The sequence below is a fragment of the Boleophthalmus pectinirostris genome, unplaced genomic scaffold (assembly GCF_026225935.1).
Source record: "Boleophthalmus pectinirostris isolate CB_2022bp ecotype Guang Dong unplaced genomic scaffold, ASM2622593v1 HiC_scaffold_13, whole genome shotgun sequence".
NCBI lineage: Eukaryota > Metazoa > Chordata > Actinopteri > Gobiiformes > Gobiidae > Boleophthalmus > Boleophthalmus pectinirostris.
This window is the reverse complement of record NW_026571036.1, coordinates 3,057,789-3,084,445: the sequence shown is the minus strand read 5'-3', so window position 1 is coordinate 3,084,445 and position 26,657 is coordinate 3,057,789. Positions and strand designations below refer to the sequence as shown.

General features: G+C 40.4%; 1 protein-coding gene across 1 annotated transcript in view; it reads right to left on the bottom strand.

Moving 5' to 3' along the window:
* Positions 1 to 26,657, bottom strand: part of LOC110174841 (hippocalcin-like protein 1) — a 52,332-nt gene that overhangs the window by 7,461 nt on the left and 18,214 nt on the right. The window contains exons 2-5 of the mRNA XM_055149754.1: positions 24,997 to 25,093; positions 4,775 to 4,960; positions 4,051 to 4,455; positions 6 to 52 (exon numbers count right to left, since the gene is read on the bottom strand). Coding sequence (XP_055005729.1) covers positions 6 to 52; positions 4,051 to 4,428 — 425 coding nt within the window. The 5' untranslated portion in view covers positions 4,429 to 4,455; positions 4,775 to 4,960; positions 24,997 to 25,093. The remainder of the gene's footprint in view (positions 1 to 5; positions 53 to 4,050; positions 4,456 to 4,774; positions 4,961 to 24,996; positions 25,094 to 26,657) is intronic.

Genomic DNA, 26,657 nt, shown 5'->3' with positions numbered 1-26,657 from the left:
TCGACTCGTCTTCGGGCATCTTCATCACTGACGACACCATCTTATAAATGGCCTGTGGAAAAAAACACAAACAAACACGAGTGACGTCTGTGTCCCTGCTCTGTTTCACTCACACCATTTCAAACCTTTTCCATGACTTTTCCATGACCTAAAGTGAATTTTCCATGACTGTACGGCACCGACGTGTAGAACTGATCAGACTTTTGGAGATAAATCGGAAATGTTGAACTCTTTCCCATCAGAAAATGTTCAGAGTGTTTACAGAACTAGTGTCCTGGTTTAGTTCTGGTTCAGTCTTGTTTTAGTCTTGTTTTAGTCTTGGTTTAGTCCTGGTTCAGTCCTGTTTAGTCCTGGTTTAGTCTTGTTTAGTCTTGTTTTAGTCCTGTTTTAGTCCTGTTTTTAGTCTTGTTTTAGTCTGTTTTAGTCCTGTTTTAGTCCTGGTTTAGTCTTGGTTAGTCTTGTTTTAGTCCTGTTTTAGTCTTGTTTTAGTTGTTTCCTTATTTTAGCCTTGTTTTAGTCTTGTTTTAGTCCTGTTTTAGTCTTTGTTTTAATCCTGTTTTAGTCTTGTTTAGTCCTGTTTTTAGTCCTGTTTTAGTCTTGTCTTAGTCTTGGTTTAGTCCTGGTTTAGTCTTGGTTTAGTCCTGGTTTAGTGTTTTAGTCTTGTTTTTGTTAGTCTGTTTTAGTCTGTTTTAGTCCTGTCTTAGTCCTGTTTTAGTCCTGGTTTAGTTCTGGTTTAGTCCTGGTTTAGTCCATTATCAGTTTTTTTTTTCCATTTTTCATTTAAACACAAACTCGAAAACAGAAAAAACAAATCATTATCTGTTTTTGCATTTTGGTTTTGGAGACAAATAATGAAGAAAATAGTTGTTGTTGTTTTTTTCATTTCTTATTTTTGTTTTTATTTTGAAAAACAAACGACCGAATGACACTCGGGGAGGGCATCTGACACACGAGGAGCTCTAACCGTGTGTGTGATTTGGCCTTCAGCTGCTCGTGGGTCATTAGTCGTCCTGTGGTGTGTTCGGAGCCGCACACTTCACTGACCCTCGTTCACATTGGTTGGTTTCCACAAACAGTGGCTGAGTAAATATTGATAGAGTCGTGCAGGAGGAGGAGGAGGGAGTAAGAGCAGATAAGAGCGATCGGCCTCACAGCGACACGGAGCTGCTCACGTCAGGGCGCGGCTCCTCATCACACCACAAATCTCAAAACCACTGACTCGTGTGCTCCTCACTCCATTAAAAACACACCGATGAACACAACGCTGGAGAAAGAAAAACAACGAATAACAACTCTAGAGAACGAATAACAATGAATAACAACTCTGGAGAACGAATAACAACGAGTAACAACTCTGGAGAAAGAAAAACAACGAATAACAACTCTAGAGAACGAATAACAACTCTGGAGAACGAATGACAACTGAATAAAAACTCTAGAGAATGAATAACAACGAGTAACAACTCTAGAGAACGAATAACAACGAATAACAACTCTAGAGAACGAATAACAACGAGTAACAACTCTGGAGAAAGAAAAAAACAACGAATAACAACTCTAGAGAACGAAAAACAACTCTGGAGAACGAATGACAACGAATAAAAACTCTAGAGAATGAATAACAACGAGTAACAACTCTAGAGAACGAATGACAACGAATAACAACTCTGGAGAACGAATAACAACGAATAACAACTCTAGAGAACGAATAACAACTCTGGAGAATGAATAACAACTCTAGAGAACGAATAACAACGAATAAAAACTCTAGAGAATGAATAACAACGAGTAACAACTCTGGAGAACGAATAACAACTCTGGAGAATGAATGACAACGAATAATAAAAACTCTAGAGAACGAATAACAACGAGTAACAACTCTAGAGAACGAATGACAACGAATAACAACTCTAGAGAACGAATAACAACGAATAAAAACTCTAGAGAATGAATAACAATGAGTAACAACTCTGGAGAATGAATAACAACTCTAGAGAACGAATAACAACTCTGGAGAACGAATGACAACGAATAAAAACTCTAGAGAATGAATAACAACGAATAACAACTCTAGAGAACGAATAACAACGAGTAACAACTCTAGAGAACGAATAACAACTCTAGAGAATGAATGAAGACAACGAATAACAACTCTGGAGAACGAATAACAACTCTGGAGAACGAATGACAACGAATGAATAAAAACTCTGGAGAACTCTGGAGAATGAATAACAACGAGTAACAACTCTAGAGAGAACGAATAACAATGAATAACAACTCTCTAAAGAATGAATAACAACTCTGGAGAACGAATAACAACTCTAGAGAATGAATAACAACTCTGGAGAACGAATATAAACTCTAGAGAATGAATAACAATGAATAACAACTCTAGAGAATGAATAACAATGAATAACAACTCTAGAGAATGAATAACAACGAATAACAACTCTAGAGAACGAATAACAACTCTAGAGAACGAATAACAACTCTAAAGAATGAATAACAACTCTAGAGAACGAATAACAACGAATAACAACTCTAGAGACAATGAATAACAACGAGTAACAACTCTAGAGAACGAATTAACAATCGAATAACAAGAATGAATAACAACTCTCTGGAGAACGAGTAACAACGAATAACAACGTTGGAGAACTAAAGAAGAAACCACTGAACAAAACAGCAGATCTAAAACTGTTTACACAACTCTAAGCAAAAGCAAAAGGATGTACAGTATTTTAGGCCCAAATGCTTTTTGTATTTCAGACTTTCCCGTTTCTACCGTGTTAAACAAGCAGCAGGACAATGTCATTTCAAAACTATTTTTTAGGTTTATATGGACATGTCAAAAACACGACCCGTCTGTGTCCTCAGATATGAGATAAACATTCAAATCAAAAAGAGCTTCAACTCAAAACAACTTTATAATTTATGTGTGTAACAAACTCGACCTGTCACAAACACGCCGCTCTCATCAGTCCTGACTCAGTGCTAGTGCAGCCTCTGCAGCTCAGGGAGGGAATCTCCAGCACCTCGGCCCTGCTCATGTAATTACACACGTCCCTCTCACCTGTACGATCTGGAGCGTCTCGGCCCTGCTCTTGTATGTGCAAAAGTCCCTCTCACTCCGGGGTGAAAATAACTAAATCTAAACTCAAACTGTCACTTAAACCATTTAACTGAATGTATTTCTGTGTCAGGCTGTGTATTTTTTCGTATTTAATCTGCCCTACCATTAACTGAGTTCATTCACAAGTGAGACTAAGGAGGAAACTAAGCAAACACCACAACACAACTGAAAGGTTTAACACCAATCTGTGCTTTCGGTTCACTGATATTCAAATTAACCACATCCGTCTGTAATGAAGTGTCATGTGCACAGAATCCCCAGACCCAGAAAAGAGAAAGTATGAAAATATAAAGCGTAAAACCTAAGAGGCACTGACAGAAGTCCTCCCAAGAGCCTTGTTTTATATGAAAAAGTGATTAAATGATCTAAACATGATCTAAATGTATGACAGGCCAAAGCTCCTGTGCTCTTAGTCCACAGAACCTTCATGTGTGAAGTGAGCAGGTCACACAGTGAAGGTCACTGCACACAGAAGGAGCAGGATGTGACAGTTGGTTTTGCTCACACCAGAGTCAGACATGTTAAAATGCATCAGATTTCTAAGGTGTGGAAAAAAACAGCACAACCCTGATTTGAACAGAATATAATAATGTGCCTTTAAAATGATTCGGCCCAAATCATATTCTAACAGATTGGTCTGTGTCTGAAGCTGTGATGTTCGTCTAATAAACCTACTTTCAGTCCTGCTCTCACCTGTACGATCTGGAGCATCTCGGCCCTGCTCGTGTGTGTGTATATGTCCCTCTCACCTGTACGATCTGGAGCATCTCGGCCCTGCTCATGTGTGTGTATATGTCCCTCTCACCTGTACGATCTGGAGCATCTCGGCCCTGCTCGTGTGTGTGTATATGTCCCTCTCACCTGTACGATCTCCAGCATCTCGGCCCTGCTCGTGTGTGTGTATATGTCCCTCTCACCTGTACGATCTCCAGCATCTCGGCCCTGCTGATGTAGCCGTTTCCGTCCAGGTCGTACATACTGAAGGCCCAGCGCAGCTTCTGCTCCAGTCCTCCTCGCGAGGTGACGCTCAGGGCGATAATAAACTCTCTGAAGTCGATGGTGGCGTCTCCGTTGGTGTCGAAGGTGCGGAACACGTGCTCGGCGAACTTGGAGGCGTCTCCGTAGGGGAAGAAGTTGGCGTAGATCTTCTTGAACTCGTCCACGGTCAGGTGTCCCGTGGGGCAGTCCTTCAGGAAGCCGCGGTACCACTCCTGCAGCTCGTGGTCGCTGAACTCCGTGTTCTCCCTCAGGTCGTTCAGCACCTCGGGGCGGAGCTTACTGTTCTGTTTGCCCATGGCTCCGCCTCCTCCCTCAGCCGCGATCTGCAGAGACAAACGAGCACAAACTTCAGGACACAGACGGAGACACACGGGAACTGGATTTCTACAAGTCTTTCTACAAGTCCTACAAGTTACAACACATATTTCTAACATTTCTCATGGTTCAGTTCAACACCGATTGTGTTAAAAATGGACAAAGGGAGTGTGACTTGGTTCTGGGACAAAAAAGTAAAAAACCCCAGGATCATGTAGAGCGAGTTCAAACCAAGATGAAGCCCGACAGCAGCAGATTCAGACAAAGGGAGCACGTGTTACCTCCGGTCTGTGGTTCAACATAAGATTTTGTGACTTGTAAACTCACTGATGATGGAAAACGACTCCGCACAAGTCGGCTGTACTTGTCTGAGCAGTCCTCTCCCCGCTCCAGGCTCTACAGACCCCTCCTCTCCTCCGCACAGATCTGGTCTGGCTCAGACCTCTCCCCTGCTCAGGTCCGGGCTCAGGTCCGGGCTCAGGTCTGGTCCTGTTTTTCTTCAGACCTGGTCTCCTGCACACAACAGCAGCAGCACACGGCTCAGTCTGTGGGACTCCATCAAACATTCATGTGTTCAGTACAGACCTGAGTGTGACTGGAGTATAAATTGCACCAGCCAAAAAATGCTTAATGAAAAAGAAAAAAAAAAACATATATAAATCGCACTTTTTGGGGGGGAAATGTATTTTATAAAATGAGAGAGCAGGAGCAGACATTTCCTGTGTAAAGTGAAGTTGTAGTAAAAACAACTAGAAGAGAGAAGAACAGACTGTTAACGTCACATATGAACAGTTCTTCAGATAAACTTAACATAAACAACAGAACAGAACAAGTTTAACAAACTCTCCATCTCACTCCAAATCACTAAATCCATTCAGTTCTTCATCCTCGGTGTCACTTCTGAACAACTCGACCTCGACCTCCGGAGGTAAACAGAGCGACGCAAACTCTTCTGTGTCGCTGTCGTCAGACTCAGCATCAGTTCCAGTTAGAATTATTCGTGTCTTTCTGAATCCAGACAGGATGGTTTCGGTGTCACTGAAGGACCTCGGGTTAGACTTGGTTTAGACCTGGACTAGATCTTGGTTAGACCTAATTTAGATCTGGCTTTGACTTTGTTTAATCCAGGTCCTGATTCTGATCATGGTTCGACCTGGTTTAGACCTCAGTTAGACCTAGACTTGGTTTAGGACAACTTACAGTTTAGACCTGGTTTAGACCTTGGTTTAGACCTGGTTATAGTTACAGAATTATTCGGGTGTCTTTCTGAATCCCGACAGGATGGTTTCGGTGTCACTGAAGTCCAGACTTTGTCCATCCAGTGACTTCAGGAAAGTTTCATGGTTCATCCTCCCGGTGTCACAAGTTTCTCTCTCACTCCAAACTTTCTTTCTGCTGCTCGATTTCCGTTTTCGGCTGCAGATTTCACGACTTACAAATCTGGTTTTGTTTTCGGGGGCATTTGTGTTCGGTCTTCTCAGTCTTTGTCTTTATGAGTTTGTTTAAATGTTAAATTTTCAGTGCTACAGAAGTAAAGGTGCGATCGACTGTCGATTATATAAAAAAAACTGAAAAAGCTGTTCTCTTTTTCTGTACATTGTTTGGTCTAAATAACTTGACCAGGTCTAAACCAGGATTAAACCAGGACTAAACCAGGTCTAAACAAGAACTAAACCAGGTCTAAACCAGGTCTAAACCAGGATTAAACCAGGACTAAACAAGGACTGAACCAGGTCTAAACAAGGACTAAACAAGGACTGAACCAGGTCTAAACCAAGGTCTAAACCAGGATTAAACCATGACTAAACCAGGACTAAACCAGGACTAAACCAGGTCTAAACAAGAACTAAACCAGGTCTAAACCAGGACTAAACCAGGTCTAAACAAGAACTAAACCAGGTCTAAACCAGGATTAAACCAGGACTAAACCAGGACTAAACCAGGTCTAAACAAGAACTAAACCAGGTCTAAACCAGGACTAAACCAGGTCTAAACAAGAACTAAACCAGGTCTAAACCAGGACTAAACCAGGACTAAACCAGGTCTAAACAAGGACTAAACAAGGACTAAACAAGGTCTAAACAGGTCTAAACCAGGATTAAACCAGGACTAAGGGGTGGATGTAGCTATATTAAATTTTTTTTATTAATTAAAAAAAAAACTGTAACAATTTTTCTGTACATTGTTTGGTCTAAATAACTTGACCCGATAAATAAATGCTTAAAAAAAAATAAAAATCAGCATTACAACTGTTAAAAAAAAAGGAGAATTATGAGTTTTTGTTTTGTTTTGTTTAGTTTTTTTTTCCAAATTCTGTCCTTATTACAGTCGGTGTTTGGATGTTTTCCTCGCAGCAGCTCGGCCGTGTGTCTGGGTGAACCGGCTCAAATGCAGCGTCTCTATTGGATTTGCAGAACACTGTGTCCAGCAGCAGCAGCAGCAGCAGCCGTGTCCTCGGGCTCCGTCACCTCCAATAAAAACACTCAGCGAGAGTCGGGCCAGACTCACGCAGACACGAGCACCTGTTCGTTTTGGTTAGAATAATTGTATATGTTCTCCCATATTTTCTATGTATTGTTTTTGTGTGAATAATGTTTTGTGCTCTCAAAGTTGGCGGAAAGGAGGGGAGGCACTGTTCCTGAAGATGCTACACCTTATCGGCCACCTGCTCTTGATATTCATATTTGCACGATGAATCATGTCTGGCGTTTCTACCGTTTTTTGCTGTTTTCAACCCCTCCCCTTTAGAGAAACACCCATTGTAACTAGGGACCCTCTTGTGACAATAAAAAGAGGAGACGCAGACAGTGCATCAGAGCGGGTAGAGACTGTGACGGTAAATGCACTCTCTGTCCTCCCTCCTCATGAGAAAACGATATTAATCTCTTGTCTTTCTTCTTATTTTTACAATGTTTAGGTGGGCTTAAACTCTGACAAGACTGAAGTCATAGTGTTTGGTCCACAGAAACAAAGGGACAGTGTCAGCAGTCACCTCCAGTCTCTCGCTCTAAAACCTTCAAATCAGGCAAGAAATCTCGGGGTAATAATGGACTCAGACTTGAACTTTAACAGCCACATCAAATCAATAACATCTGCAGCCTTTTACCATCTAAAAAACATAGCAAAAATCAAAGGTTTACTGTCTAAATCAGACTTGGAGAAACTTATCCATGCGTTTGTCTCCAGTAGGTTAGATACTGTAATGTTCTGCTCACTGGTCTCTCCAAACGAGCTGTGAGACGCTGCAGAACATCCAGAACATCCAGAACATCCAGAAACGCTGCAGCTCGGGTCCTGACTCGAACTAGGAAGTACGAGCACATAAGTCCTGGTCTCAGGTCTCTGCTCTGGCTCCTGTGGTCTCAGAGACTTTAAAGCAGCTCTGTTTGTACAAGTGTCTCCATGGCCGAGCACCAAAGTCCATCTGTGACATGTTAGTGTCATATGAACATCTCACACTCTGAGGAGCTCAGGGACCAACTCCTGCTGGTGCCCAGAGTCACGACTAAACAAGGGGAGTCAGAGTTTCAGGTTCATGCAGCTAAAACCTGGAACAGTCTGAACATGTGAGACAGACTCTTCTGTGACGCTGTTTAAATCCAGACTCAAAACATTTCTGTTTAACTGTGCAAATAACTGAAAGGTTTTCATTCCGCACTCTTCTCTCCAATTTATGTCTCTCTTTTTTAATTTTTAATCTTCATGATTATTTATGTTTTGATTTGTTTTTATTATGATTTTAATGTATTTCTTATTCTGTAAAGCACTTTGAATTACTTTGTGTACGAATTGTGCTGTACAAATAAACTTGCCTTGCCTTAAACCTGACAATTTTATAAACCGATCCACTGTGGACGCCGCTCCCAGCACAGTCCCAGATCACACACCGACGGGACACGAGAGGAAACACGACGCCCCCGATCTGTGTGTCGTTCAGTCAGTTTTTCAAAATAAAACCAAACATAAGAAAATGAAAAAAAAAAAAACAACTATTTGCGTCATTATTTGTCTCCAAAAGCAAAATTTTATAAAAAACAGATAATGATTCGTTTTTTCAGTTTTTGATTTTGTGTTTAAATGAAAAATGGAAAAAAACTAAACCAGGACTAAACCAGGACTGAACTGGTCCCAGTTTCAATCTTAGTCTCAGTCCTGATCTTGTTCCAGTATGGTCCCAGTCTCAGTCTCAGTCCGGGTCTGGTCCCAGTCTCAATCCTGGTCTCATTCCCGGTCTTAGTCCTGGTCTGGTGTACACTCCTGGTTCAGTCCTGGTTTAGTCCTGGTCTAGACGTGGTTTAGTCCTGGTTTAGTCCTGGTTTAGTCCTGGTTTAGTCCTGGTTTAGTCCTGGTTTAGACCTGGTTTAGACCTGGTCTAGACGCGGTTTAGTCCTGGTTTAGTCCTGGTTTAGTCCTGGTTTAGACTTGGTTTAGACTTGGTTTAGTCCTGGTTTAGACTTGGTTTAGTCTTGGTTTAGTCCTGGTCTAGACTTGGTTTAGTCCTGGTTTAGACTTGGTTTAGTCCTGGTTTAGACTTGGTTTAGTCCTGGTTTAGTCCTGGTTTAGACTTGGTTTAGTCCTGGTTTAGTCCTGGTCTAGATGCGGTTTAGTCCTGGTTTAGTCCTGGTTTAGTCCTGGTTTAGACTTGGTTTAGTCCTTGGTTAGTCCTGGTTTTAGTCCTGGTTTAGTCCTGGTCTAGATGCGGGTTTAGTCCTGGTTTAGTCCTTGGTTTAGTTGGTTTAGTCTTGGTTTTAGTCCTGGTCTAGATGCGGTTTTAATCCTGGTTTAGTCCTGGTTTAGTCCTGGTTTAGACTTGGTTTAGTCTTGGTTTAGTCCTGGTTTAGACTTGGTTTAGTCTTGGTTTAGTCCTGGTCTAGATGCGGTTTAGTCCTGGTTTAGTCCTGTTCTAATGCAGTTTCCTCGTCACAAACAGACCTGGACTTGTGTTTTGTTTCACACACGTTTAACTCACAAACCTCATTAGATAATTTTTCTTTCTTTGGACCACAGCAAGAAAAATGTGAGTCACGTTTTCTTTGTGTTTTGATCATTTTTAAGCAGATTTTCTATATTTTACAGAAACAAATGTCAGTTTATGCCTCTCTTTACTGTTGGTAAGTATTAAATTGGTGCAAAACAGAGACACCTGGGATATTTTTTTGTATAAAACTGGGACAAATCAGTGGTTTTGGATAAATCTGCTGGGACAGGAGACACTCTTTCTTATAATCGTCTCAGTTTCTTGCGTCTGCCGTCCAGAAACACGCCGCAGCTTCAAGAGTAAAAATCCTGACAGGGAGCGTGAGTACCTGACGGCCCCCGCGCCCCGGTTTGAGAAGCCCGAGGACCAGACGACCTCCCGGGGCGAGCAGACGTTTGTCCAAATTGCGTTTCCATGGAGACGAGCGGTGTTCTTGTTTGTGGATGTGAGTGTGCATAAAACAGCCAGCGCGACACACACACACACGAGAACTGCCACAGGAACACGACGTTACACACTTTATTTATCTCATTTTGGGCTCAGAACCTGTGAAATGTCAGGAAGATTGACACTTAGATTCATTATTTTAGCTTTAAACTGCAGACAAATAATATAATGAATGTGATCCACCAAATCCGTAATCATAATTCTGAGTGTTTTTCTGGTATTTAATATTAAACTATGACATACACAGATTATCACATTTTGTTCATTGCAAATCACAATATTTAATTTCAACAGCTATAGGGGTGTGACGAGATAGAATTTTCACCAGACGAGACACGAGATAGAGTCAAGAACGAGACGATCCCTCGCTCAACATCGGTTATGAATTTAAAAAGTCAACGCCAAAGCGAAAAGCACCAACTGTTCACCAAGAAACACCTTCCACTGCAAAGAGACCAAGACGTGATGTTGCCGTAAAACCACAAGAACAAGAAAGTGCAGCTCAGTCTGTTTGTCTTCTGCTCTTCTCCATTAACAAACAGGATTTTGTTTGATGTCTCTCCACACGGGCATTCGATTAAATTTCTAATCGATCTCGAAGTAGCGATCGATTATCGATTAATCATTACTTTTTATATTAAAATGATCATCATTATTTTACTATTCACTAATCTGCATAAATAAATTCAACTTTACGACATATAAACAACGACTCTAGAGCCACATCAGCTGTTTGACATTATAATGTGTTTAATTCAGTTTTGTTCAAATCTCACAGAAACAAAACTTAAAACCAATCACTAATTTTACATAAACTAAGTGAAGATAAAACTCCAGCTCTTGTGTCGCTGATGTGGTTCAACTTGTGTTGGATTAAAAGACATGACTCAGGTGAAACAGGTCAGTGTGACAGATTTGTGTTTGTTCAAAACCAGGAAGCGTACGGGGGAGGGGGCGGGGCCTCGTATCCCACATTGAGCGCTCTCACCTGGAAAAACTTTTTCCCACTGGACACAGAAACATATGTGCTGCTTTATCCACTGTGCACATGGACTCACACTTGTCCAACGCACAGAAAGTGTGGAATTTCTTGTACAAATCCTGGTTAAATCAATTTTGTGCTTCGGTTCGTTACAGACTGACCCACTGTTTGTGTCTCGCTCCTTCTGATGCAGAGACACATGTACACACCTGTTTGGTCATGATACACACAAACATTTACATTCAATTTGTCGATTAAAATTAACGTAATCGATGAAATTCTTAATGATCAATTATTGATTAATCGACTAATCGTGCCCATCCCTACTCTCCACATACAAAATGTTCTCTGCAAACTCGGGATGATTTAGGCAGTCAAAGGTTTCCTTTTTCCTTTCACTATTTTTCAATTCCGTTGGGAAGAGAAACAGTTTGAAAAGAGGTTTGCAGTCACACACATCTGATTCCCTTTTGCATTTATGGAGTTCGCAATAGGATGGGCATGTTTAGTCGATTAATCGATAAATGATCATTAAGAATTTTCGTCGATTACGTTCATTTTTTATCGACAAACTGAATGTAGGTCGCTGTGCGTAGTGTAGGGTGACCAAATCTCATTTTTTTCTGTGGACATGTCCGTTTGTCACATCCTGTCCTGGCCGTGTGGGTTTTTTGTTTTTTTTTCATAAAGTGATGCAAATGTCTGGGTTTTCATGATCTTTCATGGGGCCATTAAACTGAGCTTCTCATGTGGCTCTCTGTGCGTCAGACGGAGCGAGCAGACACAGACAGTCGGTCAGTCTGCAACATGCCGAAGCTCAAATGCGCTTTTAACAATGACTTGTACAAGAAATTCCCCACTTTTCGTCCCGGTTAAGACAAGTGTGAGGCCATGTGCACAGTGGGGGTGTCAGGGACCTCAAAGTCGACAGAAGTTGAACTACATCAGCGACACAAGAGCAGATTTTTTCTTCACTTAGTTTATGCAAATTAGACATGTGGTTTTAAGTTTTGTTTCTGTGAGACTTGAGCAAATCTGCATTTAACACATTATAATGTCAAACGGACTGATGTGGCTCTAGAGTGGTTATGTTTATATGTCGTAAAGTTGAATTTATTTATGCAGATTAGTAGTGCAGATTGTAATAATAATGATGATCATTTTAATATAAAAACGCTAAAGGTTAATCGATAATCAATCGTTAATTCTCCCGACGATCTATTAAGAAAACTATGAAAATATAATCAAACGCCCAAGCCTAGATTGCAACAAATTACTCAAGCTGTTTTCCGCTGATAGGATCGAACAATCACACAATTAACGATGTCCAAATCCCAGAACTAAAATATGATGAACAATATCAGAACCAGAAACAAAAATGATATGGTTCAAAAGACTTGAAGACGGCGCAATAACCGGAAGTCCAAAATTCTTGATGCACCTAAAGGAGGTTCATACCTGTTTGTTTAGTTAAATCCAGGTGGTAACTTTTTTTTTTTTGACCGGGAAGTGTTTATGATCAGTTGTTATTGAAACTCATCACTGCAGGAACACGAAAGACGCGTTTACTTCAATTTGAAAACCCCTGATCTAGTACATAATGTGGTAAAACTTTATAATAACAACACCTTATTTAGCCTTAATAAAGCATGAACAAAGGCTTAATTAATAATGAACAAAGACTTAATTAATAATGATTCACGCTTAGTAACTACTTAATTACTACTAATTACTAATAGGAGGGTTTCAGTCACATGATCACGATGATGCGCGAATTTCAGGTGAAGTGAAGACAAACACGACAAACAAACACGGCTCTGGAGAACACAGATATGGAGAAGAGTTCTTATTGAGTGTGTTTACATGCACATCAATAACCCGGTTATGATCGGGTTTTTTGAGTATCCGGTTTCTTGATGGTGCATGTAAACGCAGTAACCCGGTTTCAGTAACCCGGTTATGGCAGTAACTCGGTTATTAGAAACCGGGTTACTGTAGCTGGTTTATTCCGATAATAACCAGGATACTTGTGGCATGTAAACGCAGTATCCCGGTTACTGCAACATAAAGTTGAGTGCGCATGCGTCCAAAAGACACTTTTCCAGTCTTTCACCACAACAGTAGCGACATAAATAAATTGACCAACATAAATAAAGTGACCAAACGAGTGAAATGACTGTAAAATAAAGAGCTGCGCTAAACCTGCACACGTACAATCTGCACTCGTGTGACGCTGAAAGCTAAAACATGAATATCTCTATACTCTATACGCACGGAACACACTTTACCATCATTAGCGCCTCTTCTGCACAGAAATAACACACATAATCACAGTCGTGTCATTTAGTCCAAAAGAAAACTGATCAATCAGCGCGCAAGGAGCGAGTTGTTTTTTATCGCGAGTTTATGCTAATTAGCCAAACGGTCTTAAGTTCGTTTCTGTAAAACGTAAACAAATGTGATCACAGCTGAATTATCTGATCAAACGGGCTGATGTGTCTATAGTGTTTATGTTTATATTTGTAAAGTTGAGTTTATTTATGAGAAAGATTTGAATGAAGAACTGCACAGTGGATTGGGAGATCTCGTAGCTCCTTAGCTTTTATGCTAAAGGAGCTCACGGTTTGTATTTTTCCTGGTTTATAATTGATTTTAAGTTAATTTTGCACCTGCGCATTTGTAAGATTATGTCAAGAAAGGATACTCCATTTGATCATGTATACGCGGATATGAGTGTCCGGTTTCTAGTGCTCATGTCCACGAATACTGACAAAGGGATAATGGTGATGTGCATGTATAAACACTCAATGTCAGGATTTAGAGCAGTAGTACAGCAGTTAGTCGACAAATATATTGGACGTGACCCCGAGCTTATTGAAAATGAGAGAATTTTCAGCCGAAGTAAAAGATTTGCCGACAATCGTGGCAGAGGAGATCACCAACTATTTAGCTCTTCAGACATCGTTCTACACCAAACAACAGATGAAGTACAAAAGTTTGGAGGCAAATAACTTTTTTTGTCAGTGGATGGGTCCACAACCTTGGTGCAAAACACCTAAATGATGATTATGGTTTGGTTTTCGCCGGGGTGAGTGTTTCTCTTATTTTATGTGTATAGACGTTATGGGAAAAACTGCAGTGTATCGACAGTGACCTCTATCTGAACTATTTAATGTCAACAAACATCATTCGCCATTAATGATTCGTTTATGTTTAGGTAAACCACAAAAAACAATTTATCTTTGTAACAAACCTTTGATGAAGTGTTCACCGCAGACACGAGCATTAACGAATTCTGCTCCTCCTCCCGACAACAAACAGATTTGTAATCCACTTTTTACAGCGTTGTTCTGTCGACTTTTCCCATTTCTGATCTTTGTGGACGACTGTATTCGGTTCTCTAAAAAAATCGCTTTTCCTTCTCTCGGTTAGAACGATTGGCACAGCCGTAAACTACACAACACATCGGCATTTTCCTCCAGTCAGTTCACTTCCTGCCTCCATCTGATTTTGCGCGCTGACAAACGTCGCCCTGTGACGTCACGTGAAACCCAGATATTAGCATTTGCACTTAATTTGCCTGTGCTGTAAATAGTTACTCATAATTATTTCATACTTAATTACTCATGAACTAACCATTTGAGCATTAATTAATCATTAGTAAACTATGAGAGAATGATTTACTAATAATGCAATGATAATTCAGGCAGCTGTTATGTGTTAGTTAAGTCTTTTGGAGAGCTTTTCTAAAGGGAAGACGAATTATGATTTATTAAGCATTTACTAAGCGTGAATCATTGTTAATTAAGTCTTTGTTCATTATTAATTAAGTCTTTATTCATGCTTTATTAAAGGTTGTATTGAGGATTTCTTTTTTAGTTTAAAATTGTCAGTGAAAGTTTAAAATACCATTACAGAGACGCAGCAGCCTTGTAAAAAAAAAAAAAGAATGGAAAATCTATCAGCTGAGGGCGTAGTGAGGCCAGATAAACATCAGCCAATAGAAAACGAGGCTGCCTCATTTTCTATTGGCTGTTAGGTTGTCAATCAAACTCCCTACATTTCTAGTGTAACTGACTCATCGGCGCACGGGGATTACATGGTTTACGCAGCGGTTCTTAGAGGCTTTTTTAAACTGTAGCTTCCTCGCATTTTGGACAAAGTTTGTCACGATGGCGGACGAGAACCCACGACCAGTTTGCCGCAAAAGAAAGTCGGGTTTTGAGGTCGCTGAAAGAAGAAGAGACGGGGAAAAGGAGCGAAGACAAACTGAGGTGATTCTTGGAGATCACTTCCAGCGATTGCGTGAATGAAGCAGACGAAGGGTCTAAAAACTGACGCGTCGTTATTTCTAGACAGGTCACTTCAAACAGTAAATCTGAACGTGCACTTCGCTGTAAACAAGCATGATTTCTAGAGTAAGGAGGCGGGAGGAGGTGTTTCTACTGAGGGATCGGTGGAGGAGGAAAGTGGTGTCACACATGCACAACATTGGAAAAAGGGCTGTCACTGTATTTCTTTTCCCTAAAAAATCCTCTATACAACCTTTAAGGCTTAAGGTGTAGTTATTATAAAGTGTTACCCATAATGTGTCCTCTTTAATGGTTTATACATCTACAGATTGTGAGTGTTTCTATCACAGAGACGGCCGCTCTCCTGCCTCTTTTTCCCGCTGCACAGAGACGGGTCTGCGCAGAATCCGTCGAGCGCTGTAAAGACGCGCTGCTCCTTTGTTCAGATCCGTGGTTTTACATGCACCTCGTCTCCGTGTGGGAGGGCGACCGAATCAAAGACGTGCGGAGGCAGAGCAGAAGAACAGACAAAGTACGACGCACAAAGACGGCTATTTCAGGACTCGCACGCCTCTCATGGAGCGTACACACGACAACATCTACACACGACAACATCTACACACGACAACATCTACACACAACATCTACAACATCTACACACGACAACATCTACACACGACAACATCTACACACGACAACATCTACACACGACAACATCTACACACGACAACATCTACACACGACAACATCTACACACACAACACACACAACATCTACACACGACAACATGTACACACACACACAACAACATCTACACACGACAACATCTACACACGACAACATCTACACACAACACGTACACACAACATGTACACACGACAACATGTACACACACACACAACATCTACACACAACATCACAACACAACATCTACACACGTACACACGACAACATCTACACACACAACAACATCTACACACGACAACACTACACACACACACGACAACATCTACACACGACAACATCTACACACACACAACAACATCTACACACGACAACATCTACACACGACAACATCTACACACAACAACATCTACACTACACACAACAACATCTACACACACACACACAACATCTACAACACGACAACATCTACACACGACAACTACAACACTACACACAACATCTAACATCTACACACACACAACATCTACACACGTACACACGACAACATCTACACACGACAACATCTACACACGACAACATCTACACACGACAACATCTACACACGACAACATCTACACACGACAACATCTACACACACAACATGTACACACAACAACATCTACACACAACATCTACACACGACAACATCTACACACGACAACATCTACACACACACGACAACAACATCTACACACGACAACATCTACACACGACAACATCTACACACAACTGTACATCACGTCACCTGTTAATGCTGTACTGCGGAACATCTCAGGCAAAGAAACACAGTATTTTTAAGACGAGCAGGTTTCAGACGCTTCACGAGATCAAGTTTCATCTGTACATTTTAAACTCTGTTCTCAGATCAGATATGAAATCATCTCATGTGCAGTGTCGGGGAGTAACAGATTACATGTACATTATGTAATCAGAGTACAAATTATGAGTAACTGTATTCAGTTACAGTTACTGTTTCAGTGAGTGGTAATTGGATTACAGTTACTTTGTTGAAATAAATGGATTACACAGAGGGATTTTCCTGTTTTCACATTTTGGGCTAAACCACGACTAAACCAGATCTAAACCAGGTCTAAACCAAGACTAAACCAGGTCTAAACCAGGACTAAACCAAGTCTAAACCAGGACTAAACCAATACTAAACCAGGACTAAACCAGATCTAAAACCAGGTCTAACCCAAGACTAAACCAGGTCTAAACCAGGACTAACCAAATCTAAACCAGGACTAAAACCAATACTAAACCAGGACTAAACCAGATCTAAACCAGGTCTAACCCAAGACTAAACCAGGTCTAAACCAGGACTAAACCAAGTCTAAACCAGGTCTAAACCAGGACTAAACCAAGACAAAACCAATACTAAACCAGGACTAAACCAGATCTAAACCAGGTCTAACCCAAGACTAAACCAGGTCTAAACCAAGTTTAAACCAGGACTAAACCAGGACTAACCAGGTCTAAAACCAGGACTAAACCAGATCTAAACCAGGTCTAAACCAAGACTAAACCAGGTCTAAACCAGGACTAAACCAAGTCTAAACCAAGTCTAAACCAGGACTAAACCAGGACTAAACCAGGTCTAAACCAGGTCTAAACCAAGTCTAAACCAGGTCTACACCAGGATTAAACCAGGTCTAAACCAGGACTAAACCAGGACTAAACCATGCACAACAACAACTTCTCATGTGAAGATTTCCTGGTCTTTGCTTCTCTACAGCAAATCAAATAATCCAAAGTATTCAGATTATGTTACTCACCAGAAGTAACTTAATGGATTCTGTTACAAACTACATTTTGGGGTATGTAATCTGTAATCTGTAGGGGAATACATTTTAAAAGTCACCTTCCCAACACTGTTTATGTCATTATAATTTATTCACCAACACATTTTATATTAATGTTAATTTATTCACAAACACATTTTAAATTAAGTTGTTGAAGTACATTTTGTGTTCTGGTTCTCAATTTAAATGCAAACTGGACTTTTTGGAGCTTTCTACCGTGTTCTACCGTGTTGTTCCCTCATCAAAACCTGCCTGAAGAGTTTTAGAGTCATACATGCACGTTTGAGTAATTTAGCGATCTCTCCCGGGTCCTATTGCGCAAGGCTCCGCCCACAAGCCTACGACAATTCTCCATAAATAAACAAAAACATGACACAAACTGAACACGGCGACTGGACAAACCTGATGTGATGTGCAGGAGTTTCATTAGTGTTTGAATTAAATGTTTTTAATTTAAAGTGTGTACTGCATTTTTCGGACTATAAGTGTCACGTTTTTTCATGGTTTGTGTGTTTCCTGTGACTTATTCGGCTCTGGGTTTGGAGCGGGGAGAGTGGGGCAGGTCTGTGTAATCTCACGTCGTACGTAAATCTCACTCTCGTCCCTCACATTCTCGCGCTGGGACGTTGCTGCAGAGTCCGGGCCCGTAGTCCAGTGATCCTCGACCTTTTCAGAGCCACGGACCGGGTTTATGTCCGACCGGGGGCTGCGGCAACGTGGCATGGTTTAGTCCTGTTTAGTCCTGATTTTATACTTGGTTTAGACCTGTTTTAGTCCTGGTTAAGTCCTGTTTTAGTCCTGGTTTAGTCCTGTTTTAGTCCTGGTTTAGTCCTGTTTTAGTCCTGGTTTAGTCCTGGTTTATTTATGGTTTTAGACCTGGTTTAGTCCTAGTTTAGTCCTGGTTTAGTCCTGGTTTATTCCTGGTTTTAGACCTGGCTTAGACCTGGTTTTAGACTTGGTTTTAGAGCTGGTATAGTCCTGGTTTTAGTTGTGGTTTAGTCCTGTTTTTAGTTATGGATTAGACCTGGTTTAGTCCTGGTTAGGACCTGGTTTAGACCTAGTTTAGTCCTGGTTTAGACCTGGTTTAGTCCTGGTTTATTCCTGATTTAGTCCTGGTTTTAGACCTGGCTTAGACCTGACTTAGACCTGGTTTTAGACTTGGTTTTAGAGCTGGTTTAGTCCTGTTTTTAGTTCTGGTTTAGTCCTGTTTTTAGTTCTGGTTTAGACCTGATTTAGTCCTGGTTTAGATCTAGTTTAGTCTTGGTTTTAGACGTGGTTTAGTCCTGGTTTAGTCCTGTTTTTAGTTCTGGTTTAGACTTGGTTTAGTCCTGGTTTAGATGTGGTTTAAACCTGGTTTTAGAACTGATTTAGTTCTGGTTTAGTCCTGGTTCAGTCCTAGTTTTAGACCTGGTTTAGATTCACGGCCCAGTACTGGTCCGCGTCCCGGGGGTTGGGGACCTCTGCTGTATTGGTTGATTGGTCGATTAAAAAAGGGGCGTGGCAAAATCTCTCAAAACTGTTAAATATCTGTATGTATCAGACCCAGACTGCACTCACACGACTGAACCTGCAGCTGGAAAAAAATACTTCAGATGCAGATCCAGGAAACAATGGGCTTCATTCATGAATCTTTTCTTAAATTCTGAATAAAATTGGAGAACAAAGTGAGTCGCTGGAGAGAAATGAAATCGAGCGGAGGCACTAGGTGGCGCCAGCCTGGCTAGAATTCACCAACACTGAGCGACAAACACCTCCACGCTCATTTACAGTTAATTTACAGAAAATTATATATATATTTGGTTAGAGATGCCTTCTGAACTTCCAAATACATCCGGTATGGGTTTGGTATTATGACACGTGAAAGTGCGAGGAAGAGAGTGATGAGGAAGTCAGGTGGAGCGTCTGCAGACTACAGCTTCAGCGGAGACTTCAAATGTCCAAACTCCCATGAAAACACTGAGGAAGGGGATATTTAAGTCAGAAAGTTACTTTTTCACGATGGTGGACCTGCGGGAAATACTGAGAGAGGAGGACCGGGGTGGGGGTGGATAACAGTGCGCTCTGGTCATGGGGGGTGATGTTGGTGTTGAGTCCAGCGCAGTGTCCAGACTCAGGGCCAATATGGAGGCACTGAGGCTGAGACAAACTCACGTTTAGACTTTTTGGCCCCTATGCTCCTGTATCTGATCTTTTAATGACAGTCTGAACGACACAGATCCGATTTTTTCAAATGCGACCCAGGACACTTGGATATGTGCTCAAGAAAACCGATACATATCCGATCTTTTGACATGCGACTTCAGTGTGAATGGTCAGGTCACATTCATCTACGACACGTCTCGGAGTCTCATCAATGGAGGGAAAGTGAGGTTAGAGAGTGTATTTATATTTGTGGTGATCGCTGTTTTCAGGACAAATTGGAGGAGTCTTATCAGAACCGGGTGATTCGTGAAATAATTGCCAAAGAAATGTCCGAGCGCGGCTACAGTCGGTCCTGACTCCAACGTCAACGAAAAATAAAGAACCTGTGAGTCAAAAACAAGAAGGCTAAAGACTCAAACAAACGAAGCGGCCGTGGACGTGTAACCTGTCAATTTTACCAAGAACTGGACCGGATTTTGAGAGACAAGCCCAGAGTTTAGGCGACTTCCATAAACACTGAACACGCTCGCTGCGTGTGACGTCATCGTGTTCTTCAATGCTCATGTGGGACACTTTTAGGGTGTTTAAAGTTCACACTGGAGATCACATACAAGACAAATTTAATTGGAAATGTGAACGACCTCGCAAAAAAATCAGATCTCACCAAAAAATACGAATTGAACATAAAGCCCTGCAGTCTGAACATAGACTTAGACCCAACAGACACATGCTCTAAAATGCCTAAGAAATATTTTTGGATCACCTAGTAATACATTTATAGGAAAAAAATTATGACAATATATCACTTACAATCATGAAGGAATTAGAATTTTTAGTTGCATTATCAGAGTGATAATATTCTAAAAGAGTCAAATTTTTGTTCTTACGAGTGCTCCTGACTGTTCATAGGATTTGTTCTTCCAGAGGAACATTTTGAATAAAAAAAAAAAAAGTTTTGTGAATCCTAAAAGTGTTTGTAAGAAGGTCTTAAGTACAAATTTGGGCTTCATTCATGAAACATTCTTATGAACAATGTAATTAAACTTGAGAATCATGAATTTAATCTATTTTTTTTTACAGATAAATACCAAAAAACACCACATTTTCAGCTCAATCCTCCTTTCTACTGTTGCCCCGGACAAATCCTTATCACGTAAATAAAAAAACACGGCGACTAATCCACATTTTGGCCGACTAAGACTCCACTGACCGCTGGACTTGACTAAACGCCTAATAGACACATTTGTAGATTTAGACCCAACAGACATGCTCTAAAAAACGCCTCATAAATATTTTTGGATCACAGAGTCATATATTTATAGGAAATAATTTTAGAAAATATATAACTTACAATCATGAAGGAATTAGAATTTTTAGTTGCATTATCAGAGCAATAATATTCTAAAACTGTAGAATTTTTGTTCTTATGAGTGCTCCTGACTGTTCGTAGGATTTGTTCTTCCAGAAGAACATTTTGAGTTTAAAAAAAAAAAGTTTTGTGAATCCTAAAAGTGTTTGTAAGAAGTTCTTAAGTACAAATTTGGGCTTCATTCATGAAACATTCTTATGAACAATGTATTTTAACTTGAGAATCATGAATATAATCTATTTAAATACCAAAAAATACCACATTTTCAGCTCAATCCTCATTTCTGCTGTTGCCCCGGACAAATCCTTATCACGTAAATAAAAAAACACGGCAACTAATCCACATTTTGGCCGACTAAGACTCCACTGACCGCTGGACTTGACTAAACGCCTAATAGACACATTTGAATACAAAAGAGAGATGGAAATGTGGTTTTGCTGTGGCTCTCCAGCTGAACACGCTCATGTTTGCACAGGTGAGTCCGGGGGGAAATGAGCCGACCACACGTGGAGCTCCGAGGCCGGATTTGACTGTGGTTCATACGATGTGCCATTCAAAAAGCATCACTTCATTCTGACGGTTTTGCATGTTTTCCTCGTCATTCAGACAAACCTTTCGAGGAAGGCACACCACAAACTTGTCTCCATGGAGAGTTTCCTGCCGTTGGAATGTTCCACAGTAACTACATGGACCTGTCTGTTTATTCAATTGCTCAAATTACCTTTAAAATATGGTCTTACTTTGACCGGGGTGAACATACTGCTATAGTAAATTGACCCCCTATAGGATTTTGACTCCCTTTACTTTTTTCTTTAGTCGTTAATTATCTGATCATTATTTCTCATGTCATTTACTTTTATTATATATCGCTACGTATTCACTTTCTTTTAAGGTATTTTAAGAATGTTTTGATGGAGAACGACTTGGTATTTTGTGTAAATCTTGCCAATCTTGTCACTGTTTATATTGTATTTTACATTGTTATGGTTTTTAGTTTGTTATGTTCACATAATCCTTAATAATAATGTCAATTTAGTCAATGGTTTGAATAATGAATACATATTGTGAGTCATCATTTGATATTTCATTGTCACATTTGTTTCAAATTGTCAATTGTTTAAAATAAAATATCTATCAACTGTGGACGTGTTGAGGCCAGATAAACATCAGCCAATAGAAAACGAGGCTGCCTCATTTTCTATTGGCTGTTAGGTTGTCAATCAAACTCCCTACGTTTCTAAGGTAACTATGCAGCAGTTCTTAGGGGCTTTTTCTAATTGTGGCTCTCTCGCAGTTCGCATAAAGTTTGTTGCGATGTCGGACGAGAATCCACGACCAGTTCGCCGCAAAAGAAAGTCGCTGAAAGAAGAAGAGAAGGAGAAAAGGAGCGAAGACAAACTGAGGTGATTCTTGGAGATTCCTTTCAGTGACTGCGCGACTGAAGCAGACAAAGGGTCTAAAAACTGAGGTGTTGGTCTCTAAATTATTTCTAGAGGGACCTGAGGAGGAGGAAGGTGGTGTCACGCATGCACTACATTTGAAAAAGGACTGTTGCTGGATTTCTCTTTCCTTAAAAAAATCCTCTATACAACCTTTAATAAACATATTGGGGGGTCAGATTAGTCATAGGTTTCCCCTATTGAACTACTCAATTGATCAGCCCTGTCTATTTTAACAAGATTCCAAATCATTACACATCACTTTGATTATTTAACTCATTAATAACTACTTTTCAGTAATAAATCTCATTTTCAGTAAACTGTATGTTTAAACATCAGTCATTTTTAACATTCAAAAGTTATAATTCGACATAAAAAATGCATCTGAGTTCTTCAAAAAACACTTTTAAATATGTCAATTAGGGATGGGCATGATTAGTCGGTTAATCAATAATTGATCATTAAGAATTCTGTCGATTACGTTCATTTTTAATCGACAAACCGAATGTAGGTCGCTGTGCGTAGCGTAGGGTGACCAAACGTCAATTTTTCCCTGGACATTTTCCACATCCTGTCCTGGCCTTTTTTTTTTTTTTTTTTTATAAAGTGATGCAAATGTCTGGGTTTTCATTTCCTTTCATTGGGACATTAAACTGAGCAGCTCTTGTAGTGTCTGTGACTCAGTCTGTAACATGCCGAAGCCCAAATGTACATTTAACGATGACTTGTACAAGAAATTCCACGCTTTCTGTCCCGGTTGAAACAAGTGTGAGTCCATGTGCACAGTGTACAAAGCAGCACATATGTTTCAGTGTCCAGGGACCTCAAAGCACCAGGACACCGAAAAACAAGAAAAAGCTTCGCCAGGTGAGAGTCGCTCAATGTCGATGACGAGGCCCCGCCCCCCTCCCCCCGTACGCTGTCCTGGTTTTGACAAACACAAATCTGGTCACACTAACCTGTATTCACCTGAGTCATGTCTTTTAATCCGACAGAAGTTGAACCACATCAGCGACACAAGAGCTGTTTTTCTCTTCGCTTAGTTTATGCAAATGAGCCATGTGGTTTTAAGTTTAGTTTCTTTGAGACTTGTGCAAATCTGCATTAAACACATTATAATGTCAAACGGGCTGATGTGGCTCTAGAGCACAGGTGTCAAACATACGGCCCGGGGGCTGGATCCGGCCCTCCAAGACCTTTAATGTGGCTCTTTGCTGATTTTCTACTAAAATATTTTAATTATATTTTCTTTTAAAATATTGTATTTTCTGTGGTGTTTATCACAGCAGCGTCTCCAGCGTCTCTGTACGTGGCCCCTCCCACCAGAGCAGCACAAATGAAGACTTGTCTCTTTCCAAACGCTCTTAAAGGACGATCGTTTTGACTGTTGACCGTGACACCCTCATCAGAAAAATGTCCAACATGAGAAAAGTGGAGCCGAGTGCAGGATTTTCCCCAAAAAAATGGACTTATTCCTATTTACATACAATTTAATGTTAAAACATTGTGTTGAAATTACATTTTTCTTAAAGTTTCAGGTTGTTCATAATATTATAATATTTTGTAAAAGAAAGAGTTCATCAATTAAAAAAGATTTCTGTAATAGATTTGTGTTTCTCTGCACAAATATTTGAACTTATTGTTATTTTTGGGGTTTATATGACATGAGTTTTCTGATCCGGACACTTTGGGATCAAAGTCGGTTGGATACGACCCCAGGACCAAAATGAGTTTGACACTCCTGCTCCAGAGTTATTATGTTTATATGTCGTTAAGTTGAATTTATTTATGCAGATTAGTAGTGCAGATAGTAATAATAATGATGATCATTTTAATATAAAAACATTAATGATTAATCAATAATCAATCATTAATTCTCCCGATGATCGATTAATGAAATTTCATTGAATGCCCATCCCTAATGTCAATATGTTTTCATTTGCAGATATAGTATTAATCAAAGTTTTTCTATAGAATTCAAGATGTTTATTAATAAAATATAGATTTTCATTGGGGGGTCAACATACCATAATAGTATTTTGACCCCGGGGTCACAATCCTGCACCACACCAGGGCAGAAGTCCTTCAGTTGTTTAGTCGTTTTATCAGCCAAACGTGCAGTCAAACTAAGGACTTTATTTAGACGGACTGGACTTTTCCCCGACAAATTGGCCCACGGAAAAAAATGAGGACCAGCTGGGGGGATGGGTTGGTAGCGGGGGAGGGTGGGTAGTAGCAGCCCCAATCAACCCCACGGTCGGACGTTCTGAACTTTTCCAGAACGTACAGATTGCCAGTTTGCCCCTGAGTGTAGAGACTGTGGAGTGTACAGGCTGCAGGACGAGGCTTTGCATAAAAAAGTTGTACCATACCTCCAAACTCCTCCACTGCCGAGGAACACAGGAGCTTCTCCTCTGCCCCTCACACGGCTCTTCACTGCTCCTCTGTCTGCTGCTCTGGGCCGCGGCGCTGCAGAGGACACAAATATAACATGCTATTTAGTGCACAAAAACACAGACTGCAGAACCCAAAATACACTGGTCTAAATGAGGACTCAGACAAAATACAAACAGAGGAGCAAGAAAAAATGCACCAATAATGAGGCTTTGGGTCTGTGCCAGTCTAAACCACCGTCTGCCCCCTGTGCCCTTCTGTGTTTTCAACTACTACACTATGAAGTACGACTGAATTTTGATGTAAAGTACGTTATGTTACAGGTCAGTCTTTGTTCCTGCCCTCACCTCTGGTCAGGGGCTCTGGGTAAAGACCGAAAGAACGAGATCACAGACACAAGCGGCACAAATGAGTTTCCTCCGCAGGGTGTCTGGGAGCTCCCTCAGAGATGAGGAGCTCAGTCACACGGGAGGAGCTCGGAGTAGAGCCACTGCTCCTCCACACTCCCTCTCCGGGGTGAAGGAAATCTGGGAGTCCCCGCTTAGGCTACGTTCAGACTGCAGCCTGAAGTGACCCAAATCTGATTTTTCACCCCTATGTGACCTGTATCTGATTTTTTAATGACAGTCTGAATGACACAGATCCAATTTTTTCAAATGTGACCCAGACCACTTGGATATATGGTCCTAAAACTGATACATATGGGCCCGGTCAAGCAGAAGTAAACATCAAGGCCAAAAATTCAAGTTAATGCATCTGATATAAAAATGTATTGAACAGATACATATGTACTCTAGTTTATGAAACTGTTGACCTTTTTTCTGTACCATTTTTGGTTCTAAAGTTCCATACGTTTTAAACAGACCATGTATGAAACATGGAACAAAAATTATTTCCCAAATTTCAAAGACCTGCAAATCATGTAAATAAATGGATGTATTTCATCATATCTTGTGTTATTCCATCTTTGAACTGTTGATGAAGGTACATGATTTAAAAAAAAAAAAAAAGTATTTAAAATGATAAAAATTTGCTTGGAAGGACTGACATATTTTATAGAAATAGTTTCCTTTCATTTTGAAGTAATATTAAAGTTTTCAGAAGAAAAAAGTTGACAAATGATGTAAAATCCTGCACCTTCTACTTGTTTGCACAATTTTCCCTCCGTTACTTTTCCCTCCGTTACCATGAACTTTCTTAATAAAAAATCTCATGAGTCAAAAAGTAAGAGGTTTTTCAACCTAATCTTGTACCATATGGTAGAAAACTATATGAAGCAAATATTCAAACCAGTTTGTTAAGGATATGTAAGTGAGAACCAAGAGTTATCACTGTTTGGATTTATTGACCAAAAAGTGCTGCATATTTCATTCCCTCTGTTACCGACATGAGTTTTTTAAATTTTTTGTCAACAACTTGAAAGAATATCACAGGTTTAACTTGACCCTGTTGGAGTGTAACTCTTTCCTACATTCTGATACTTTACTTATTTCAATAGTTCCTCTAGTTTCTGAATAAGAGACATTTGAATGTCAAAAATCTGCTCCTGTTTCCCTGCGTTAACACTTGACCACTTCTCTGATCTTTTGACATGTGACTTTAGTCTGAATGGCCAAAGCGCATTCATCCGACCTACACG